This window comes from Ictalurus furcatus, chromosome 28 (genome assembly GCF_023375685.1).
Source record: "Ictalurus furcatus strain D&B chromosome 28, Billie_1.0, whole genome shotgun sequence".
Taxonomy (NCBI): domain Eukaryota; kingdom Metazoa; phylum Chordata; class Actinopteri; order Siluriformes; family Ictaluridae; genus Ictalurus; species Ictalurus furcatus.
In genome coordinates, this window is record NC_071282.1 from 18,351,661 (window position 1) to 18,371,820 (window position 20,160).

Below are 20,160 nucleotides of genomic sequence, written 5' to 3' on the forward strand. Positions count from 1 at the left end.
AGAAGAAGAAAGCATGCATTTTGATCAGGGTTAGCATTAAAGAAGTTATTAATAATAATAAGAAAAAGAAGAAGAAGAAGAAGAAGAAAGCATGCATTTTGATCAGGGTTAGCATTAAATAAGTTATTAATAATAATAATAATAATAATAAAGCATGCATTTTGATCAGGGTTAGCATTAAAGTTAATAATAATAATAATAATAATAATAATAATAAAGCATGGATTTTGATCAGGGTTAGCATTACAGAAGTTAATAATAATAATAATAATAATAATAATAATAATAATAATAATAATAACAATAAAGCATGGATTTTGATCAGGGTTTTAATCGTGCAAACCTGATGTACATATAACCACCTTCTACTGTTTTATTATTTTACGATTTTACGATTTTTTTTTTTAACTTTATTGGCGTTACATGAAGCAGTCTAAATTCATGTAGGATAAGCGTGCAGACGAGGTTATAATTTAAACCCGGTCTACATTCTCTTCATCGCTCTGACCTTCGATATAAGCAATACTGAGGATTTCACGGCGATACTATGTATACGTTGTTGTTATTTTTTTTTTAATCAAAGTCTTTTTTTTTCCACCTTGTTCCTTTCACGGCCGTGCCCTGAGCACCACGTCTGTAATATAACTAGGATTTCTTTTTAAACTGACGCTGATGGTTGATGGCTATTAGAGAAATCAGGCCAAGAACAAAGGTTTATGTGGGGTGTTAAAAAAAATGATTTCAGTCCTGTTCTATTTTTAGTTTTAAAAAAAAAAAATAGAAAGAAAGAAATAGGTCATTTTGACCCGAGCAGCACGTGAGGGTTGAGTGAAGCTTCCGCTCGCTGCGTGTGCTGTCTCTACTTCCTGTTCTCCTGAATCAGCAGCTATTGTCGATTTCACTTTGTTCAGTCGTGCTTCACTTCCTGCTCCTGCCTCCGTCGCTATTAAACACTAAAAACTGCGCAGACAGGCAGATAAACAGACGACAGGAAGAAGGAGGGACGTGCTTATTTCCAGAAAGGGAAGAAAGAAAAAACCACTAAGATGCGTTTTACGTTTTATAATTGATCTAAAACTTCGTATTTTCCTGTGTCGGTAGTGATTATTCATAAACACATCCTTCATTCTATTTTAGTTTTATTATTAGTTCGTTCGTTTTACATTTCTACCCTCAAACCGACGGGAAAATAATTTAAATCCGGTAAAAGTCATCTAGAATGTTTTCTTGGGTGAATTTCATTGTGAAATCTGGCCAAAATATGGTTTCATGAATAATATAAATATTCATATTAAATATTTATTCACTAAAAAAATTTGATGCTAAGGTACTCTTATAGCTTTAAATATGTATTTTGCTGATAAAAAATTGAAAGCCAAATGATCGATATATAGATAATAAGTACAGGTGCATCTGGAAAAAAAAATAATTATATCGTGGAAAAGTTCATCTTTTTTCCCCATAATTTAATTCAAAAAGTGGAACTTTCATATAGTCTAGATTCATTACACATAAAGTGAAATATTTCAAGCTTATATATATATATTTTTTATCTTGATGATTATGGCTTACGGCTCATGGAAATCAAAACTATCTCAAAATATTATAATAAAGAATTTTGTTCTTTAAATTCGATATATGAGCGAAGCTGACATTAGCTACCCGGCTAATACGAGCTAACCTGACAGGATTTCTGAGAGGATTTTGATTCATGTTCACAAATGTTTATAATCTGAACTGCTGACATTAGCTACCTGGCTAATACGAGCTAACCTGACAGGATTTCTGAGAGGATTTTGATTCATGTTCACAAATGTTTATAATCTGAACTGCTGACATTAGCTACCTGGCTAATACGAGCTAACCTGACAGCATTTCTGAGAGGATTTGGGATCATACTCATACTGTATATGTGTGTATGCTAAACTAACTGTAACTGCTAAAGCTAGCTAGCTAGTTGAAATTAGCAGACCTGACAGGATTTCTGAGAGGATCTGGGATCATATCCGTAAATGTTTATCATTTGAGCAGCTAGTTATCTCGCTAATATGAGCTAGCGTGGCAGGATTTCTGAGAGGATTTGCGATCGTATTCATAAATATTTATGATCAGCACTTCTAAACCTAGCTAACAGGAGTGAACCTGACAGGATTTCTGAGAGAATTTTGCACTTAAACGAATATATCTGAGAAAATAATCCATGTAAATATCCTGTTCACGCACAATTTCCTTACTTCTCGTGACAGTTGTGAAAACCTTCCCTTTGTTGAAAAAATAGCAGCTGTAAGTTTAGCCATGTAATAGAACTGCATGGCGTTTCCTTGGCTAATTATGAAAAGCATATCAGGAAAAGATCGCGGCTAGTTAGATAAGATTAGCTAAGATTATAACAGAGTACTACTGTTATAACTTAGAGAAGAATAATAGTGTTTTTTTGTTTGTTTGTTTTTTTTATCTGATAAACAAGACCTCTTGATAGATGTTTAGCATATATTTGTATACCTTGATGGCATTGGTGGAGATCTGGATCTCGTGGAGTTTGCGCATGGTGCCGTCTCGGTCGATGAAGTAAGACGAGGCGAGCTGGTGCAGCGCCTCCACCCCCTGTGTGGCGTTCACCATCTTCCGGTCCAGCTTGCTCTTCGCCATGTACATGGTGAGAGCCTCCTCACCTGTAGGGCGCACACACGGATATAACATTTAAAAAAATATTCAAATTGATTAAAAAAAAAAAAAGTATACCATGCTGAAAGAGTGGTATTTTTGCTCCTTTTTGTCCTACAACTTTTTTTTGTGACATTTTATTGTTTGTGAAAGCATTATTTTTCAAACCCTGGCCTAAGGGTTAAATCCCAAACTCTTTTTTTTTTTTTTTTTTTTTTTTTTTACTTTTTTGCCTTGACATTTTGCAAGAAACACTGGATTGAATTCCACAACAATAAGCTTTACCGTTAGCTCGCTTGCTTGTGAATGTGCTACGTAAAGCTACATAACGTAATCGGTGTTTTATTCTAAGCAGTACAAGCTGAAAAGAACGCTTCCTCACGTCACGATGTCATAACACTAAGGGACGCCAGTCACAATACTCGACATCTCAGCATGTCTTTACGTTAAGGCCTGACAAGCACGCACCGTGTGCTTGTCACCTGCCACGCTGAAGATGCTCCTCGTGTCAAATCATGTCACACCCTTGAACTCGGACTCTTTCCCCTCGGCATGACGGGGAGGAATAAAAGGGGCCGAGGGGTTAGAAGGGGGTGGAAAAATGGAACCGGGATTGATTTTGCGACTCCGGCTGACATTTTTCTAAGTGACTGTGTCGACGTGTCAACAGTAAACCAGAGCTTGGCGAATTCAGGTTCACAACAAACACTGCTGTGTTGATCAAGTAAATATTCTCACTCCATCTCTCTCTCTCTCTCTCTCTCTCTCTCTGTCTGTCTTTTTTTCTGTATCAAAAGGTCATAGTGGCATATCTGAAAAGCATTCCAAATCATGTTGCATGCACTCAGCACCCCTGGACCCTGATTGGCCGTTTAGCCTGAGGCACTCTGCACTGATTGGTCACTTAACTCTCGTGCCACAATCATATTCTTTCCAAGATGCCTCGGCTTTTTACACACACACACACACACACACACACACATATTCACACACACACACACACTTAACCCTTGTGTAGAGTAGGCACACTTAACAACTTCCTATTAACCTGCATGTGTAATATTCTCCTGTTTTAAGTACCTCAGGGTGGAACGCTACAGTAGGTTCCTTTTTAATCATAGAAGCCTTGTGGTGGTCATGTTCATCAAGAGAAAAAAAAAAAAAAAAAAAAGTCCTCCAGGTCAAACAAGAGGCTCAAATTAATGACTCGCTTGCTCATTACGCTCGGATGTTTGCTCCTAGTTCAAGTAGGACTCGAGAGCTCAGAGTAATGTGCTACTGTGGGCTACTTGGATTGGTTTGGTTTTTAGTTACAGAATTTTCCTCCCGAGATAGTACAATAATAATGCTGGTCATGAAAACAAGCAGAAGAGATAATGAGTGCTAGCTATCAACAGTATCTGTGCTTCTTATCGCTACAACGAGGACAAAGCAGTCAATTATGTTTTTATTTTATATTGATATTCTGATATGTTACGGCTACCTTTAGCGTGCTGCCATTGGTTGGTCGAAATCCATGTCATGGTGTGTATCAAATATTGTGTTGTTTGTTAGTTAGTTAGCTAGCTAGCTAGCAAGTTAGTTAGAGCTTTACATGCTAGTGCAAATGTACGTGGAAGAGGGACAGAGCGTTCCTCACGGTCTGTACAGCCGCGATGGGATGGGATAATTGGAGAAAATGTGGTAAAAAGGTGCAGGTAATGAGATAATAGTTGCAGGTGTCGTGCGTGGAAGTCAGACGTATTAGGTGAAAAATATCTCAAGTAATGCACTGTAATGTTTCCAGCGTATTTTGTTGTTGTGTTGTTGTTGTTAGCGCTCGTATTTCTCTTCACGTTTTTGTAAGCAGGTATCCAAAACGAGTGAGAATTAAATTGCAGTCGGCCAGTGAAGTCATCGTGATCTTGATCTTCGGCCATTTTAACCAAATCGGTGCAGCAGCAGGAACGAAATCGAACCCGGGCAGCGTTATGGCCCGCAGTCTGATAGTACACACCGTCTCAATCTCAGCCTTACACCTGTTTAGGATTTATCACAGTCCTGTGGGCTAGAAAGCAGATACAGCTCATATTGATTTCCTATTCTATTTTATGGCCAAATGGTGGTGTGTGCATGTGTGTGTGTGTGTGTGCGTGTGTGTGTGTGTGTGTGTGTGTGTGTGTGTGTGTGTGTGAAGATGAAAGAAAGGATGTAGAAGGGTTTCTGAAAAAGTCTGTGATGGCGGATTAACATCACCGACGTGATGCTCTGTGTTAAACCTGGAGGCAGGGAAAGCGGGCAGAGACGCAGACCCCCAATTACAGCTCATTAAAAAACCATTAGCTGGTCATTAGAGGTCAGTGTAGAGTATTAGCGGCAAGTGCAGTCTAGCCTTATGCTAGCTCGTTGCTAGAGATCCGCTTTGTGCGTCTGACGTGTGTCATAACATACACACGCAGAGCAACATGATAAATAGCAAGATGGGGCCGTACCGCAACACGCAGCATCAGTAATATCAGTAAACATGGCTGCTCTGGAGGTTAGGAACAATTTATTGCGTGTATAGCAATTTCTACAAATGTGAAATGCAGCTCAAATGTAAAGATAAGGAAACTATACTGATCGGCCTTAACGTTAAAACCAACTGATTAATATCGTGTAGGTCCCCCTCCCCTTGTGCCACCAAAACAGCTCTGACTCATCGAGGCATGTACTCTGAAGGTGTGCTGTGGGATCTGGCACCAAGACGTTAGCAGCAGATCCTTTAAGTCCTGTAAGTCGCGAGGTGGAGCCTCCACTTGTTTGTCCATAACATCCAACAGACGCTCGATCGGATTGAGATCTGGGGAATCTGGAGTCCGAGTCGACACCTTGAACTCTTTGTCATGTTCCTCAAACCGTTCCTGACCCATTTTTGCAGCGTGTCAGAGCGCATTATCCTTCTGCTATAAAGAGAACACTCTAGTGTACATTTTTCAAATATTTTCATTCTTCTATTTAATTAAAAATGATTCAAATCGAATCCCTGTACTAATTCTTGTAATATTTTAATATTAATACTCCGCTTGAGGTAAACATTGCGGTTTCTCAGGAGTTTTTCCATGCCACTGTCACCTCTGGCTTGCTCATTAGGGATAAACGTATACAAGTATTCATGAGTTTGAAATTTTAATGGAAAGTTTATATTCAGATTCCTGTAAAACTGCTTGGCTGACCTCATTACATTTCAAACAAGCGCAATAAGTCGTGACATCTGCTTAACGTATGAACGATACCGTGAAACGAGTCCCTCGGCAATCACGCTACAAAAGTAGGAAGGATATCAATCTCTCGAATTGTTAGCTATTGCAATATCCAAGACTTTAGACTGAAGTGGACGACTTGTAGGCTGAACGTTTGCTGCCTGGTCCAACGGCATCGGAACTGACCCATCGCTGAGCGAGAACTTTTTGTACAGTGCGTCATGAAAAACTCAGTCCGTGATAAACAAACACTTTGGCTTGGAATGGCTGTTGATTTTCCTCAGGGTTTTGTGGGAAAATAAGTTCCAGTACGTCATTATCCTCCAGAAGGCTACGTACTGTATAACCAGTTTTCCTTACGTCTTCCAAGCCAATGGCTCTACTGCAGGGTTAAATATGCAAATGTATTCAGGGTTGTGACATCACAACCACGGGATTCAAAACAAGCTCACTGGGGGAAAATGATATCCTAGTGAGTGTAAATACCATGAATATGTTCTAATGTTTCTCTTTATGAGACTGTTATACTATAACAGATAGGAGATTTTAAGCTTACTTCTTAAAATATAAAAAGATTTGGGGGGGTTTTTTCGGGGCATAATTTTGCTCATTTTAAGCAAGAGCAAGAAAATCGAAGCTCAAGACTAGAGAAAACATTTCAAAATAGTCATAGTAATCATACACGTGTTCGTCACCATCTTATAACGAGATATTTCAGATCAATTCGCCTGCATTGTATGTATTTTCACTTGAGAAAATGAGTGACAATTCTGTCGTTTCTATGTCTGTACGGACTGGGTTTAAAAATCCGCCGCATGCAAAATAGACGGCTTTTTACTGCAAATAATCGAGGATCGTGGTTGCCACAATATGTCTTTTCAAGCATATTCACATGAGCATTAACGTCCATCCCTTTAATAATAGCCTGAGTGTATGCATAGGTGTTGAGTGCAGACGGATACGAGCGAAGTGTAGAGGCTTTCAGACAGCAGCTATGTGGAAAATAAGCTACAGTATAAAAGAGAGCTACCTCTCTACATTTCCGTCGTTCTCTCCCACTTTGTCTCTCTACACTTTTAGTGTAATAGCTACAGGCCACCACTCTGTGCGCATCTCGCCACTTTATCGGCCAGCGTTACGGACTTTAATGGACAAGCGCGAGACTGAAATAGGTGACTTCTGGGCGATGTGCTTAAAACACAAATAGAAGAAGAAGAAGAAGAAGAAGAAGAAGGAGTAGGAGAGAAATAATGCACACAGAGATAAGATGGAAAAGAGGGGTAAAGTAAAAACAGGGCTGTGGTTTAAGTAAAGGTATACTAGAGGTGGTATGGAATAGCATAGTATCCATTATTCACAACGGCATGGTCACCTGTTGTAAGGTGGACTATTGTTTTATTTTTATTTATTTATTTATTTTTTAGAAATCTTGCTCGAAAGCTTTACAGGACCATTTTTGGAGATGTGCATAGGAAACGGGATCCAGGGCAAAACGTCACAAGAGAAGGAGATTTTTACTTTCATGACCAAGCGATCAGATGCGAAGCAGGACAAAGCACAAAAGCACGTTTATAAATGTGCTGCATTTTAGAAACCCGGCGAGTTACGGTCGTGCTGAATTATATTAAGCTGCTCGTTTGTTTACATTTCGGGGGATAATTCAAACAAAAACTACTCGAATAATAATAATAACTGTGCAAGCAATCGACTGGAGTGATCTTCAAGCCGTGTCCACTTGGGGGTTAAATCCGAATACAGATGCAGATGTGGATATTTGGAGCACTAAACAGACACAGAATCTGGCAGTGCAAAAAAAAAAAAAGGTGTCAGAGCGCGACAGACAGATGACCTAGATACTTTATTCAGTCCTCAGTACTCATAAATCATCATACAAGAACATATATATATATATATTTTCTCTTAATAAGCATTCTCATTAGCATAAAAAGCACATCTGGTTTAGCCACTTATCCAGTGCAATAAATGTATACATCCAAGGTGACTTACAAGGGAAAGGGAGTCGAATCTGTCTATCTAGAACCCTTAAAGGTTCTTAAAATCCTGCGTACAGCTCTACAACTGAGAGTTTCAGGGGAAAAAAATAATAATAACAGTTGCCAGTAGCACCATTAACCACCCAAAGAATCCTTGAGTAACCGCTTTTTTTTTTTTTCAACAGTGTAGAGATACGTACTTGAGGTTTTAGGGTTTTACCCACTTTCCAGACTCTTAGCCACTGAGATTAGATACCACTGAACTACCAGGGTAACAACAGATATATCACTTCTCAGGATTCTTGTAGCTGCTCGAGCATTGACGAGAACCTATACTCTTAAATGAAGGGTTCCTTAAGAGTTCTTTGAAGAGTTGAGGGTATTAAAGCATCTACAGTGTATTTAACTAAACTTAAAGGTTATGTGTCAAGCAAGGAGAAAGACTTTAGACAGCTAGGATTGTTAACCATCCAGAGGACCTTCAAATCCTATGTTCCATCTTGTTCAAGTTGGCAATACCACAACCTTGTGATATATCATCTAAAACTTTTTACTGATGACGGAATGGATCGCCCGGTTTCATTTGCTCAGCATATTCCCTCACAACCTTCAGGAAACGCCTGAAGACGCGGATCATCCGAGGGTCCTCGAACATTTCCGCAGAAGCACGTAGCTCTCTTTTTCTTTCGTACGCGTCATACTGTTGTCCTATTATTGTTGTCCGTCCTAAATTTCTGGCTGTGAATATCGTTAAGATCTACCACTGCACCATGTGGTCACGAATTAAGTTTTCAAGATGTTCATGCATTCATTTATTTTTCATTAAGATCATCTGTCTCTTAGTCGGTATGTTGGTTCGGGCTCTCCGCCAACCCTCGGGTTTCGTTGGAGCTCCTCGTCATTCATTTATTCATCTGCACTAAATTCTTTATCCTGGTCAGGGTTGCTGTGGATCTGGAACGTATCTCAGGAACACTGAGAACAAGGCTGGAATACACCCTGGATAGGAGTCCAGTCCATTACAAGGCACCATGCACACACCTAAGGATGACACTAAAGAGTGAGCTCAGGACTGAACCGGAGACCCTGGAGCTTCCTCTGCTGTTCCTATAATCATCTCGGGATTTCTAGTTAGCTGCTGAGTGCAGCTTGCATCGTGGGAAAAGTCTTGTTAGGACTTCATAGCGCTTGTTACATCTACTGTATAATTGGGTAAAATTATGCTTTGCTTGAAATTCCCTTCAGATAATCGGATTGACTAAACCTACATGTAAAAAAATAATCATTAGAAAAACCAGATTAGTGCAGTCGCATACGGAAGTCCAAATCCTGAATGCAGAATTATAATAATAAGCGCATCTATGTGTGCCTCGGTGGAGTTATCGTCCATGCCGCTTACCTCCAAGCGTGGCCGAGATGAGGATGTGAGTACCATATTTCTTGATGATGGTGTCAATGAAGTGCTGCGTGGACGGACGCCGTCCCAGAATCCTCATGCTCCTCTGGAACTCGGGCATGAGGGGCACGGGATTGCGGATGAAATCCCGTCGCTCGATGGCTATGTTCCTCACCTTCCAACGCGCAAACTCCCTGCAAGAGAAGGAAGGCCGATGCAACCATGAAGAACAAAACGACTAACACTTAAAACCAACGCATATGATAAGAGTTCAAGGACCAAATATGGCCGTCACCGAGAATGGAGTTTTAAAATGCATCGCTTTTTGGCGTACAGGTATTGTATTGAAGGCAAACTCAGGACCAAAAGATGTTGCTCTTTATTTTATTTTTTTTTAAAATCCTTTGTATGTTCTTATTTAATCCAGTTAATTAAAACACAAAACATATTATTGTTACTTTCTTCAGACACAACAATCTATTGTTTTTTTAATGTTATTTAGGGACTTTGGACAAAATCCAGATGCGTCCGTATTAATAATCAAACAAAGACAAGGACCAGCAGAGCAGAAAGATAATATGAAGCAGCCAATCATATTTAGCCTTGAGTACAAAAAAAAAATAAAAAAATAGAAGAAGCATATCACAATCCAAATAAAGACACCCACGATGCGTTCTTGTCAAAACAACAGCCGCCTGCTGGCTATCATTGTTTGCGATTACTATCTTAATTAAGTAAATACAGACGAACATCACACTTGAGTTGATTTCCGCCAATGGGCAGACTGTCGGCTTGCTAATCTCCTACACTGGCCAGATTACTTTTTCATTTGAGCTTCGCTATAAGACAAAGAAACGCACTTCCTGTAATGGAGCGCAAAATTGAAAAACCCTCGACAAAGACACGAAACTGCATCCGAGGTGCATTCCGGTGCAAATCACCTCATCTGAGTGTAACTAAGCATAAATGAAAAACATTAGCAACGGGTCGCAGAGAGAGTAAGAGACCCAAAGTGGTTCATTAAGCTTCGAATCAGCGCCGTGAGGTCATCGCCATGGAGATCTCTGGCATCGGCGCCTGCCGCCACTTGAGTCTTCGGCCCCGGGAGATGTGCTAATCGTTAGGATGGGAGAAACGGGGTAACTAGGGACATGGACGATGGATCTCAAGGGTTTGTAATTTGACTCGAGCTTTGCCTCAGAGGACGTACCTCGGCATCGAACCCATACCTGCTTACTTCCTTCAACAGCCTTGAATTAAATTGCCTTGGTGTCTTGGGGTAGTAACCAATAAACTCAAATTTCTGCTTCATGAATTCACATGATTGGATAATTAGGAAACTTGGAAGCTATTTTTCTTACACGTCTTCCAAGCCAGGGGGTGAATAATCTAGGACGGGTCTCTCTCGTATTGTTTTCCATTTGTTGGGCTTATTATTTTTTCGAGGTAGGATCTATCATGCCAACAAGGGTACAGCACTTGATGTCATCGATAAACACCCGTCAATCCTCAATTCAAGTCTTGTCCTTTGTGCTACGCTAAGACAAGACTACACTTTATCAATTCCTTAGTGGGAAACCGATATGTTACAGTGGTTTGGGTTCAAATAAGCGTACGATTAAAACCAGAAATGTACAGAGAGAGAGAGAGAGAGAGAGAGAGGCAGACCGAGAGTGAGACAACCTTTCTGTTGCCATGTTAGGCGGAGGTATGACGTGTATGACGTGTGTGCAGTAGTTTGTCCCACGTCAAACTTTTCTTTTTACGTCGTCGACGAGATCTAATGATATAACGCCTTGCTTTTTTTCATACCCTGACCAGCCATCACTGAATATAACAGTATTCTCTGAGGATCTTAGAGTACGTCGCAACCTTCTGGCGCTCAAACTAAAACATTCTACCCCCTGTGACAAGCATTTGTAAACAGATTTTCTTGAATAAGTGAATAAGATAATCCCCCCCCCTTATCAAGGCACTCATGCTGCCTTATTTATTTCCTCTGGGTACTGCTTGGTGCGGCTCAGTGGAACGTGTGAATAGCGCAGTGTTTCTGGAGGTGTCGAACAATCGGCGGGAATTTTCCGAGCGCTTTGAGGTTGGCGTCGTAATGAAAACATCGCCAGACAGCTGGTAGCGCCGAGCACTGGCGTACAATTAAGTCTACCTGCGAGGGGTCGGCCCACGCCGCGCTGCCAGCGCCGGAATAATTTCTGACTATGACACGTCCTTAGTCAGACGTCTTGCAGAATTGCGATCAACAGGTTTTTTACCTTCGGGCTGCGTCGGATTTCCCTGCTATTAGCCAGAGCGCTGCGAAAACACTAGGTGATGCTAATTCAATTGTGCAGCTGAGGTTCTCCGTGGCCCACGTGACAGGTGAAGCTCACAGGCTCTCGCCTTGTGAAATGGATCTAAGCGCTTTCTAATTACTGCTCTTCAAGGGAGTGGGAGCAAATATATGCAAATTGCACTGTGTCTGCCTTGGCATCAACAAATCTCAAGGTAAAGTAGGGCAGATAATGAGGCGTATTAAGCCCCTGCATAAAGTTGCACCAGAGAGAAAGATAGTGGGGGGGTGGATAAGTGTGTGGGGGTAGTTATGAGGAATGTCTAAGAGTACTGGTATTCTGCAATGGATTATGGATATCATTGAAAGCAAAACGGCATGGGAAGACTACAGAGATTCGCCAGTGTTTATAATAAAAACAGTCAGGTTTATAGAGTGGATTTCTTGCTATCTTTATTGTGGGGGCACGTCGGCATTTTATTAAAATTACCGATTTTTTTTTAAAAGACTCTGAAGCCTCAGAAGCATTTCCGAAAGGCTGTAGAGAACACAGCTAGCTCGTACGTGCTGTGGCAGCCGGGCATTGTAAGGCAGGTCTCGAAACCCCTTTACTGTGCATGCCTTGGATGCTTTCTGGGTTATTTGGCTTCAGGAAATGCTAACTCCACAAAGTTTTCAGCACCGCTAACAACCAGAGTTTCTCAAACTGGCATCGGATCAAATGTAGCTTATAGCTCAAACATGCCCCTTAGCCCCAGTCATTAGCCATATGTGCAGGCATATGCGGTTTGGTCCATATGTTCAGATTAACAAACTGAAAAATGGGGTTCTCGTGACTCAGCGTTTTTTTTTTCTTTTTTCTTTTTTCTCTCGCCTGTTTGAAGAATGAATCGGCAAAGCAGGCGACCTCATGAGATCGCATCAGATCTGTTAAGGATCATGGGAAGGAATTCTTTCAGCCCTGCTTTTAGACAAGCAGCATTTTACACATACGTGTGAAAGCATGACAACTTTCCCCATGGATGTGTTGTTATTTTTTTGCGGCATATGTTTCACACGCCTCATCTTCACCCATACGCTTTACTGTAATAATGTGCGAGATCTGAAAAATCCTGTGTTTGTTTGCTCATGTGTAAACACATCTCATAGCTGTTTGTCTTCCTTTTGATTGTTTTAGCCTCTCTCTCTCTCTTTTGATGAGCGGAGACCAAGCACGGGCTTCTTGTCACAAGTTAATTCCCCAGCGACCTCATTTGAGAGCGCAGCCGACTCCGACGCAACATTTCTGCAGAGCTGTGTGTTTATTTCTCATCGCCGAGCACAGACGAGGCAGCCGCATAATCAAGCGTAAATCGGTCTTCCAGCGCGGTTTGTTTCGGAAACGGACGGATCCCTGCGGCGAGTCGTTTTTGGTTAATTGGTGCACCAGCGGGTTCGGTAATGTCCAGTTCTATTTCTACCCAAGAAGAAAGGCAGAAACTTACAAGGAACAGATCCATGCATGCTGGTAACAATATGCACCAAGACCTACAGAACTCATATTGAGTTTCGATCTGATCGGAACGGTGTGCTGATTAATTATACGTAGTGCCAAGGCAGGAGATTTAGCATTGGAAATATTTTTGATCTAAAAATTTGAATTCACTACCAAGCACTGTTTCAGTAAATTCTATACGATATATATGATACTATATCGAATCCAAAGAACCCCCGAGGACCCCGTCCTTGTATGACTATGTTAAAGAGTGATGGAGTGGTTTCTTTGGAAGTATGACAAAATATGACAATAGAAGTGTTGGTAGTGGACTCAAGTAATTATACCATACCCGCTTCCTCAAGGGTTATTTGTATGGTCAATGCTTGCAGCTTATTTTTTGGGTTACGCTAGTCTGTTGGAAACCCTCTGTTGTAGGGTTCTACATAGTACTTTAAAAGTTTCCTCAGAGGGACAAGCACTAAACCTTTCAGGTGCCAGACGAAACCTTTTTCCTGTAAGAGTGCACTGTATATTAAGGTTCAATAGACCACTGATAATGGTTTGTTGTTTTGGCCCCTTGGGGAGACCATTGGAAGTGTGGTTCTGTGTATCACCCTATGTCAGAGGTATTTCAGAAGCCTAAGAGCCATTGACTTTAAAATAAATAAATAAATAAATAAACAAACAGGAGGTACATTTGAGAGTGTAGAAGACACTCCAGGGGATTTTGGTTGTCCCTCTGGGGGTACCCTTAAAGGTTCTATATAAAACCTTGAGACAAAGGTTTTCTCTTTCAGAGACAATCAAGTACTTTATGAAGATAAGAACTATTATCTATCAAAAAAAAAAAACAACCTTTGAGGAACCTTTTGTTGTTGTTGTTGTTTTTTAAAGTACAAAACAGTATATTTTTTTTTGTGAAATCTCCACATTCCGTCCTGCATCCATGAAAATTCAGAACCTTATATCAGGTTATGCCACTAGGGGAACCCTTAGTGGTTCTATATAGAACTCTATAACAGAAGATTTCTCTTTTAGAGAGGGTCAAGCTGAACACCACTGGAAAACTAAGAATCGGAGTAAAAGACGGTATGTTCTGCAAAATCTGCACGTCCGATTCTGCACCTGAGATCTACAATCGTAGAAAATGTAGAACCATTAAAGGTTCTTCAGTTTTCAATCAAAGGCCTTAGAAATCCAGTCCTGTGTCCATGATGAATTTGAATCTTTAAGGGTGCTTCAGTTGTGCCTCTGGGAAACCATTAACGATTCTATGTACTGTAGAACCCTCTGTCAGATGGTTTCTATTTCAGAGAGGGTCAAGTAGATACCTTTGGGATGCTTAAAACTAACTAGCTGGAGAACCCTTGAGGAACCGGTATGTTCAATAAAATATCCATGTCTAGTCCTGCATCATCCACAAGCTACAATCTTAGAACATGGAGAAAACATTAAAGGTTCTTTAAAAGCTATGTTCTGTTGAATATGCACATGGACATGGTCAAGTAGAATGCCTTTAGGAAGCTAAGTACCTTTTAGTATCCAGGGGGAAACAACAACAACAACAACAACAACAAACTGAAGATAATATGACGATAATATGTTCTGGAAAATCGCATCCAATCCTGTTTCCATGAGCCAAGGGTTTTGGGGTTCTCCTTACAACAAGTGTCTCCCAGGTAGAAGGATAAACCTTTGAAGAATGTGTAAAACACCTGACCACCTACATTCCGTCTGCTGGTAAAGTAATATGAATATTCAATAACACACCGATCTTAATCTGCGACTGTGTTGATCCGTGCCGTAGCGCTGATACTTCACCCACGTCGGCGAGGAGCTAAAGCCCCACTTGCCCTGTTATGTTTTTCTCCGATGCGACGTGCTGCACTGCTTTCACGAGAACGCCGATCCATCAGCGGCGAGTCGCCTACGCCGTGTCAAGCCCCCGAAAGCAATTTCACTGGGAGATTCATTTTTTCCATTAAAAGTGGGTGACATTAAGAGCGAGCACGGCGGGATAATCCACGGCACAGAATGGCCGCGCTGAATGGCCGACCCTGACTGCACCATGTTTCACACAGCGAGAGAAAATGAAAACGCCTGTCCACACCTTCCTGAAACAACCATTGTTCAGAGGACGCCTTCTCCTTCGCCTCGGTCTCTTTGGGCTCATAAGAACACACCCACACACTCGAAGACACACACACACACACACACTCCTAGCATTCCTTTTGGTTTCGTTACGATGCCACTCCAGTGATCCGCATCCCAGCGGAGCGGTTTGCATTTCCTCCACGTTTGTAGCCGACCACGCATCATCTGGCATTAGCGAAACAAAAGGAGGCTTGACGGAGATGCAAAGCTGTGTTTGTGTTTGTCGAACATTTGGCCGCGTGCCAATTTCGTTCCCGGCTTCCTAATTAGAAATGATAGATACCCGACAAAAAAGTGATTTAAAGCAATTTCCTGAATACAATGGAGATCGTCAGGGAAAAAAAAAACAACAACGACAACAATGGCTTGTTATCGCTCGTATCACGATGTAGAGCTGATTACACAATTAACTATCGGCGGTCTGCGTAGTGTTTCCGTATTGTTATTGTTTGCGTGAAACTGCTTACAGGTATATGTTGTGTATCAGTATTAAGTATCTAAAGCTTCACAATTAGATAAAAACGGTGAAATGAAAATCTCAAGCCAAATCCTGTCTTATTATTCCAGCATTCTATCACGATGCCTTTAAGACCTGGATTCTGATTGGTCAGAAGGTGTTTTCTCTAACAAATGGATTATATTAAAGGGCGTCTATGAATTCAGAAATCGAATTTTCCTTGATATAAGACGTCATTGTGCTATAAGAACATCCTGTAAGACAGCGCTGATCGAAACCGAGTATGACGTCATAGCGTGACGAAAGACCGCCCCTGCAGAAGAAGATCAACGCCTACTTCTAACGTCATTGCGTCTTTAGCCCCGCCCACCAATTCGGGCACATAGTAGTGTAAATACGGGGTGAGTAAATACGAGGAAGACGCAAACACAGGATTAGGAAAGCGTGGATGGACTGATGAGTATTTATATGTTTCTAACCAAAACGACCCCTATTCCACACGTGTAATGGCGGGGGTGTTGAAAATTACCCAATCATAGCAGTGGGCGTTTACTTCCGAGTCTCGAACGTGGCACGCCTATCAAAACGTTGTGTTTCAACGAGAGGGTCAAAAACAGGATAGAAACTAGCCTATTACTTCTAAATTATAAGGACTTCTGTCCTTCCAACCCTTTAATTCATTCATTTAAAGAAATCTCGAAACTGGGTGACATTAGCACTACTGTTCCTTTACTTTTCCAGGCTAATCCTGTGGAAACAGTCAAACTAAGCAAGAACAGGCTTCATCACATCACATCACATGACTCCTGCAGCGTGGAATAACGACTCAAACACATCCCGGCGTTCCTTTCGAGCCGGCCGTCGAGTCGGTCCCACACAGACACCGTGTTTATTTTAATAGGCGTGAATGTGTTTAGTTTCAGTCCATAAACTTCAGGACTGAGTCTCCCACTCTCTCACCTTCATCTGTCTGCTCGGCGTTTAGAGGAACGTTTGGGATTTCATAGCGACGGTAATTCTCGTAATAAGGACGTTTGTAGTTTCCTTTAATAAGAACTCATTCAGCCATCATTTCGGTTGTCATCATTATTGCTGCGCAATTAACACGTGAAACAGTCGAAACTGTGGCCCTGAGGTGCCATTTTCTTTCTCTCTCTCACACACACACACACACACACACACACACACACACACACTTAAAGCCTGAGCTCTTCTCTCTCCACTGTGTCTCGAGGAGAACAAGCCTTTTCATAATCGAATATCTGCCGATGACAGATACAGCTAACAGACGTAAATAAAGTCACCGATCATCAAAACATTGGCACAACTTTCTTCTTCTTTCCTTCTTTCCTTCTTTCTTTCTTTCTTTCTCAATGTATTAAGTCATTAATTCAGTTATTGATTCAATATTTATTTGATTAATTGTTTTCTTTAAAACTATCTATCTATCGATTAATCTCTAGCTAGCTATTTCTTTATTTGTCTAATTTTGCATTAATTAATTAGTTAATAAGTAAATTTATTGAGTTTGTTATAGCTAGTCTGTCTATCTATCTGTCTGTCTGTCTATCTGTCTATCTGTCTGTCTGTCTATCGCTCTATCTGTCTGTCTGTCTATCTATCTATCTATCTATCTATCTATTTATCTGTCTGTCTGTCTATCTATCGATCTATCTGTCTGTCTGTCTATCGATCTATCTGTCTGTCTGTCTATCCGTCTGTCTGTCTGTCTATCTATCGCTCTATCTGTCTGTCTATCTATCTATCTATCTATTTATCTGTCTGTCTGTCTATCTATCGATCTATCTGTCTGTCTGTCTATCTATCTATCTATCTGTCTGTCTGTCTGTCTATCTATCACTCTATCTGTCTATCCGTCTGTCTGTCTGTCTATATATCGATCTATCTGTCTATCTATCTGTCTGTCTGTCTATCTATCGCTCTATCTGTCTATCTATCTATTTATCTGTCTGTCTGTCTATCTATCGATCTATCTGTCTATCTGTCTGTCTGTCTATCTACCTATCTATCTGTCTGTCTGTCTGTCTATCTATCGCTCTATCTGTCTATCCATCTGTCTGTCTGTCTATATATCGATCTATCTGTCAATCTATCTGTCTGTCTGTCTATCCGTCTGTCTGTCTGTCTATCTATCGATTTATCTGTCTATCTGTCTATCTATCGATCTGTCTGTCTATCTGTCTGTCTGTCTGTCTATCTATCTATCGCTCTATCTGTCTGTCAGTCTATCTATCACTCTGTCTGTCTGTCTGTCTGTCTATCTGTTTGTATTTTTGTCTAAAACTGCATTAATAACTTTGTTAATTACTTAACTGATTAATTAAGTTAGTTAATTAGTTTGTTAGTTATCTAAACCTCTATCTACCTAGCTAGGTCGCTATCTGTTTACTTGTCTGACATTACATTAATTAACTAAAATATTTATTTAATTAATTAGTTACTTAAAATGTAATCTATCTATGGATCTATCCCTCATCATCACCGCAGCTGCAGCGGCTCTTTAGCGTGTTAAAGGATAAATGTGGACACTGAGACGTTCCTGTAAATCAATGCATTTCCCCTGCTGTGCCTTGTGCATGTCGACCCTCCTTCCTTCCCTCTGTAGATAATGTTCAAAAACGTCCCGAAGCCCCGAGATGACATGACACATGACATGAGCGATGAACTGGTGCTCAGTCGTCTGATATTAACCTCCATCATCCAGCTGTACACTCAGACACACGTTCCACACACCGAGAGAGAAAGCCCTTATCGATTTGTCCGTCTGTTACCGACCCGGATCCGCAGTCTGTTGATAATTACTGAATATAATATTAAATGTACTTTACAGCGTTATTTGTTATTATTTATTTATTTGTCTAAAATGGCCTTTATATATTTATTAAGTTAGTTAGTGAGTTAGTTGGTTGGTTGGTTAGTAAATATGTTAATGATCTAAGATTGTTATCTGTGATAGAACTTTTTTTTTTTTTGGCCTGTTCTGTGAAAACAGAGAGGAGACGAAGCGGCGTGTTGCGGTGTAGCGCCGCGTGTTGAAGCTGTGATTGTGTGATATATGAATCTGCACACTGGAACATCATCCTGAGGGATTTTACACAAAAAGAGACGAGCGAGATCTTTGATGCCGGTCGCTATGGAGACCACCAGATGTGCAGACGCTGCATAGTCAATCTCAGCGTGTAGTGCGGTTGTCATGGGCGATGGATCTGTGTTGACTATATCACCTCATACGCCTTAACACACATCCCTCAAACCTTCAAATAAAGTGTGTGTGTGTGTGTGTGTGTGTAGGTGTGTGTGTAGGTGTGTGTGTAGGTGTAGGTGTTTGTGTGTGCATTGGCAAAATGAAATTTGCTCTCTAAATATGAGGCGATGAACAGATTTCCAGCAGTAGTAGTAGTATTTTCCACTTATGTCCTTAAAAAAACAAATGTTAATAAAATGCTAAAAATGATTTTGGTGGTCTGCTCTTATACAGCGCTATTTTAACCTTAGCGGCATCTTTCTTTGTAATTGCTAAATCATTATTAAATGTGCGTTAGAGTATTTATTAATGTAGAATAATAACAGTTTTGTTCTTGTTTTTATTCGTTGAACGTTTGGTTATAAAAAGAGAGAAAAGATATTTGAAAAAATCTCTCCTTGTGTCTGGGTATTTTTAGGCACACGCGAGTCTTTCAGAAGTCAGAAGTTGGACAAAAACAACACCACAACATCTCTCTCTCTCTCTCTCTCTCTCTATCTCTCTCTCTATCTCTCTCTCTCTCTCTCCACCTCCTCGATAATTGTTTCTTCGTCCTCCCCCACCGCTCCGGCTCGCTGCAGCTCTCCAATATGTGAGCGGAGGCGAGGCAAGGCGGCCATGCTGCCTCCATCTGTCCAGAGTGGTGTGAAGCTGCTCCCTCCCACTGCTGCCTCAGTGAGGACACGACGGCCACTCGGTCTCGGTCTCAGCACCGAGTACACACGACGCACACAATATATACGACAAGGACAGCGCTTCACCATCTGCTCGAGCAGAGACGCTAATCATTTTTAACAGTGTGGGGTTTACAGGAACAAACACTGACCTCACTACACTGCACTACACTCCACTCCACTACACTCCACTACACTCCTCTACACTCCATTACACTCCACTACACTCCTCTACACGCCGCTACACTCCATTACACTCCTCTACACTCCGCTACACTCCATTACACTCCTCTACACTCCGCTACACTCCATTACACTCCTCTACACTCCACTACACTCCACTACACTCCTCTACACTCCGTTACACTCCATTACACTCTACATTCCGCTACACTCCACTACACTCCACTACACTCCACTACACTCCATTACACTCCTCTACACTCCGCTACACTCCATTACACTCCTCTACACTCCTCTACACTCCACTACACTCCGCTACACTCCTCTACGATCCATTACACTCCATTTACACTCCACTACACTCCTCTACACTCCACTACACTCCATT

General features: G+C 41.1%; 1 protein-coding gene across 1 annotated transcript in view; it reads right to left on the minus strand.

Annotated features, from left to right (window-relative positions):
• Positions 1-20,160, minus strand: part of brinp1 (bone morphogenetic protein/retinoic acid inducible neural-specific 1) — a 115,822-nt gene that overhangs the window by 46,952 nt on the left and 48,710 nt on the right. Inside the window, exons 3-4 of the mRNA XM_053617699.1 lie at positions 9,279-9,469; positions 2,503-2,672 (exon numbers count right to left, since the gene is read on the minus strand). Of these exons, the coding sequence (XP_053473674.1) occupies positions 2,503-2,672; positions 9,279-9,469 (361 nt within the window). The remainder of the gene's footprint in view (positions 1-2,502; positions 2,673-9,278; positions 9,470-20,160) is intronic.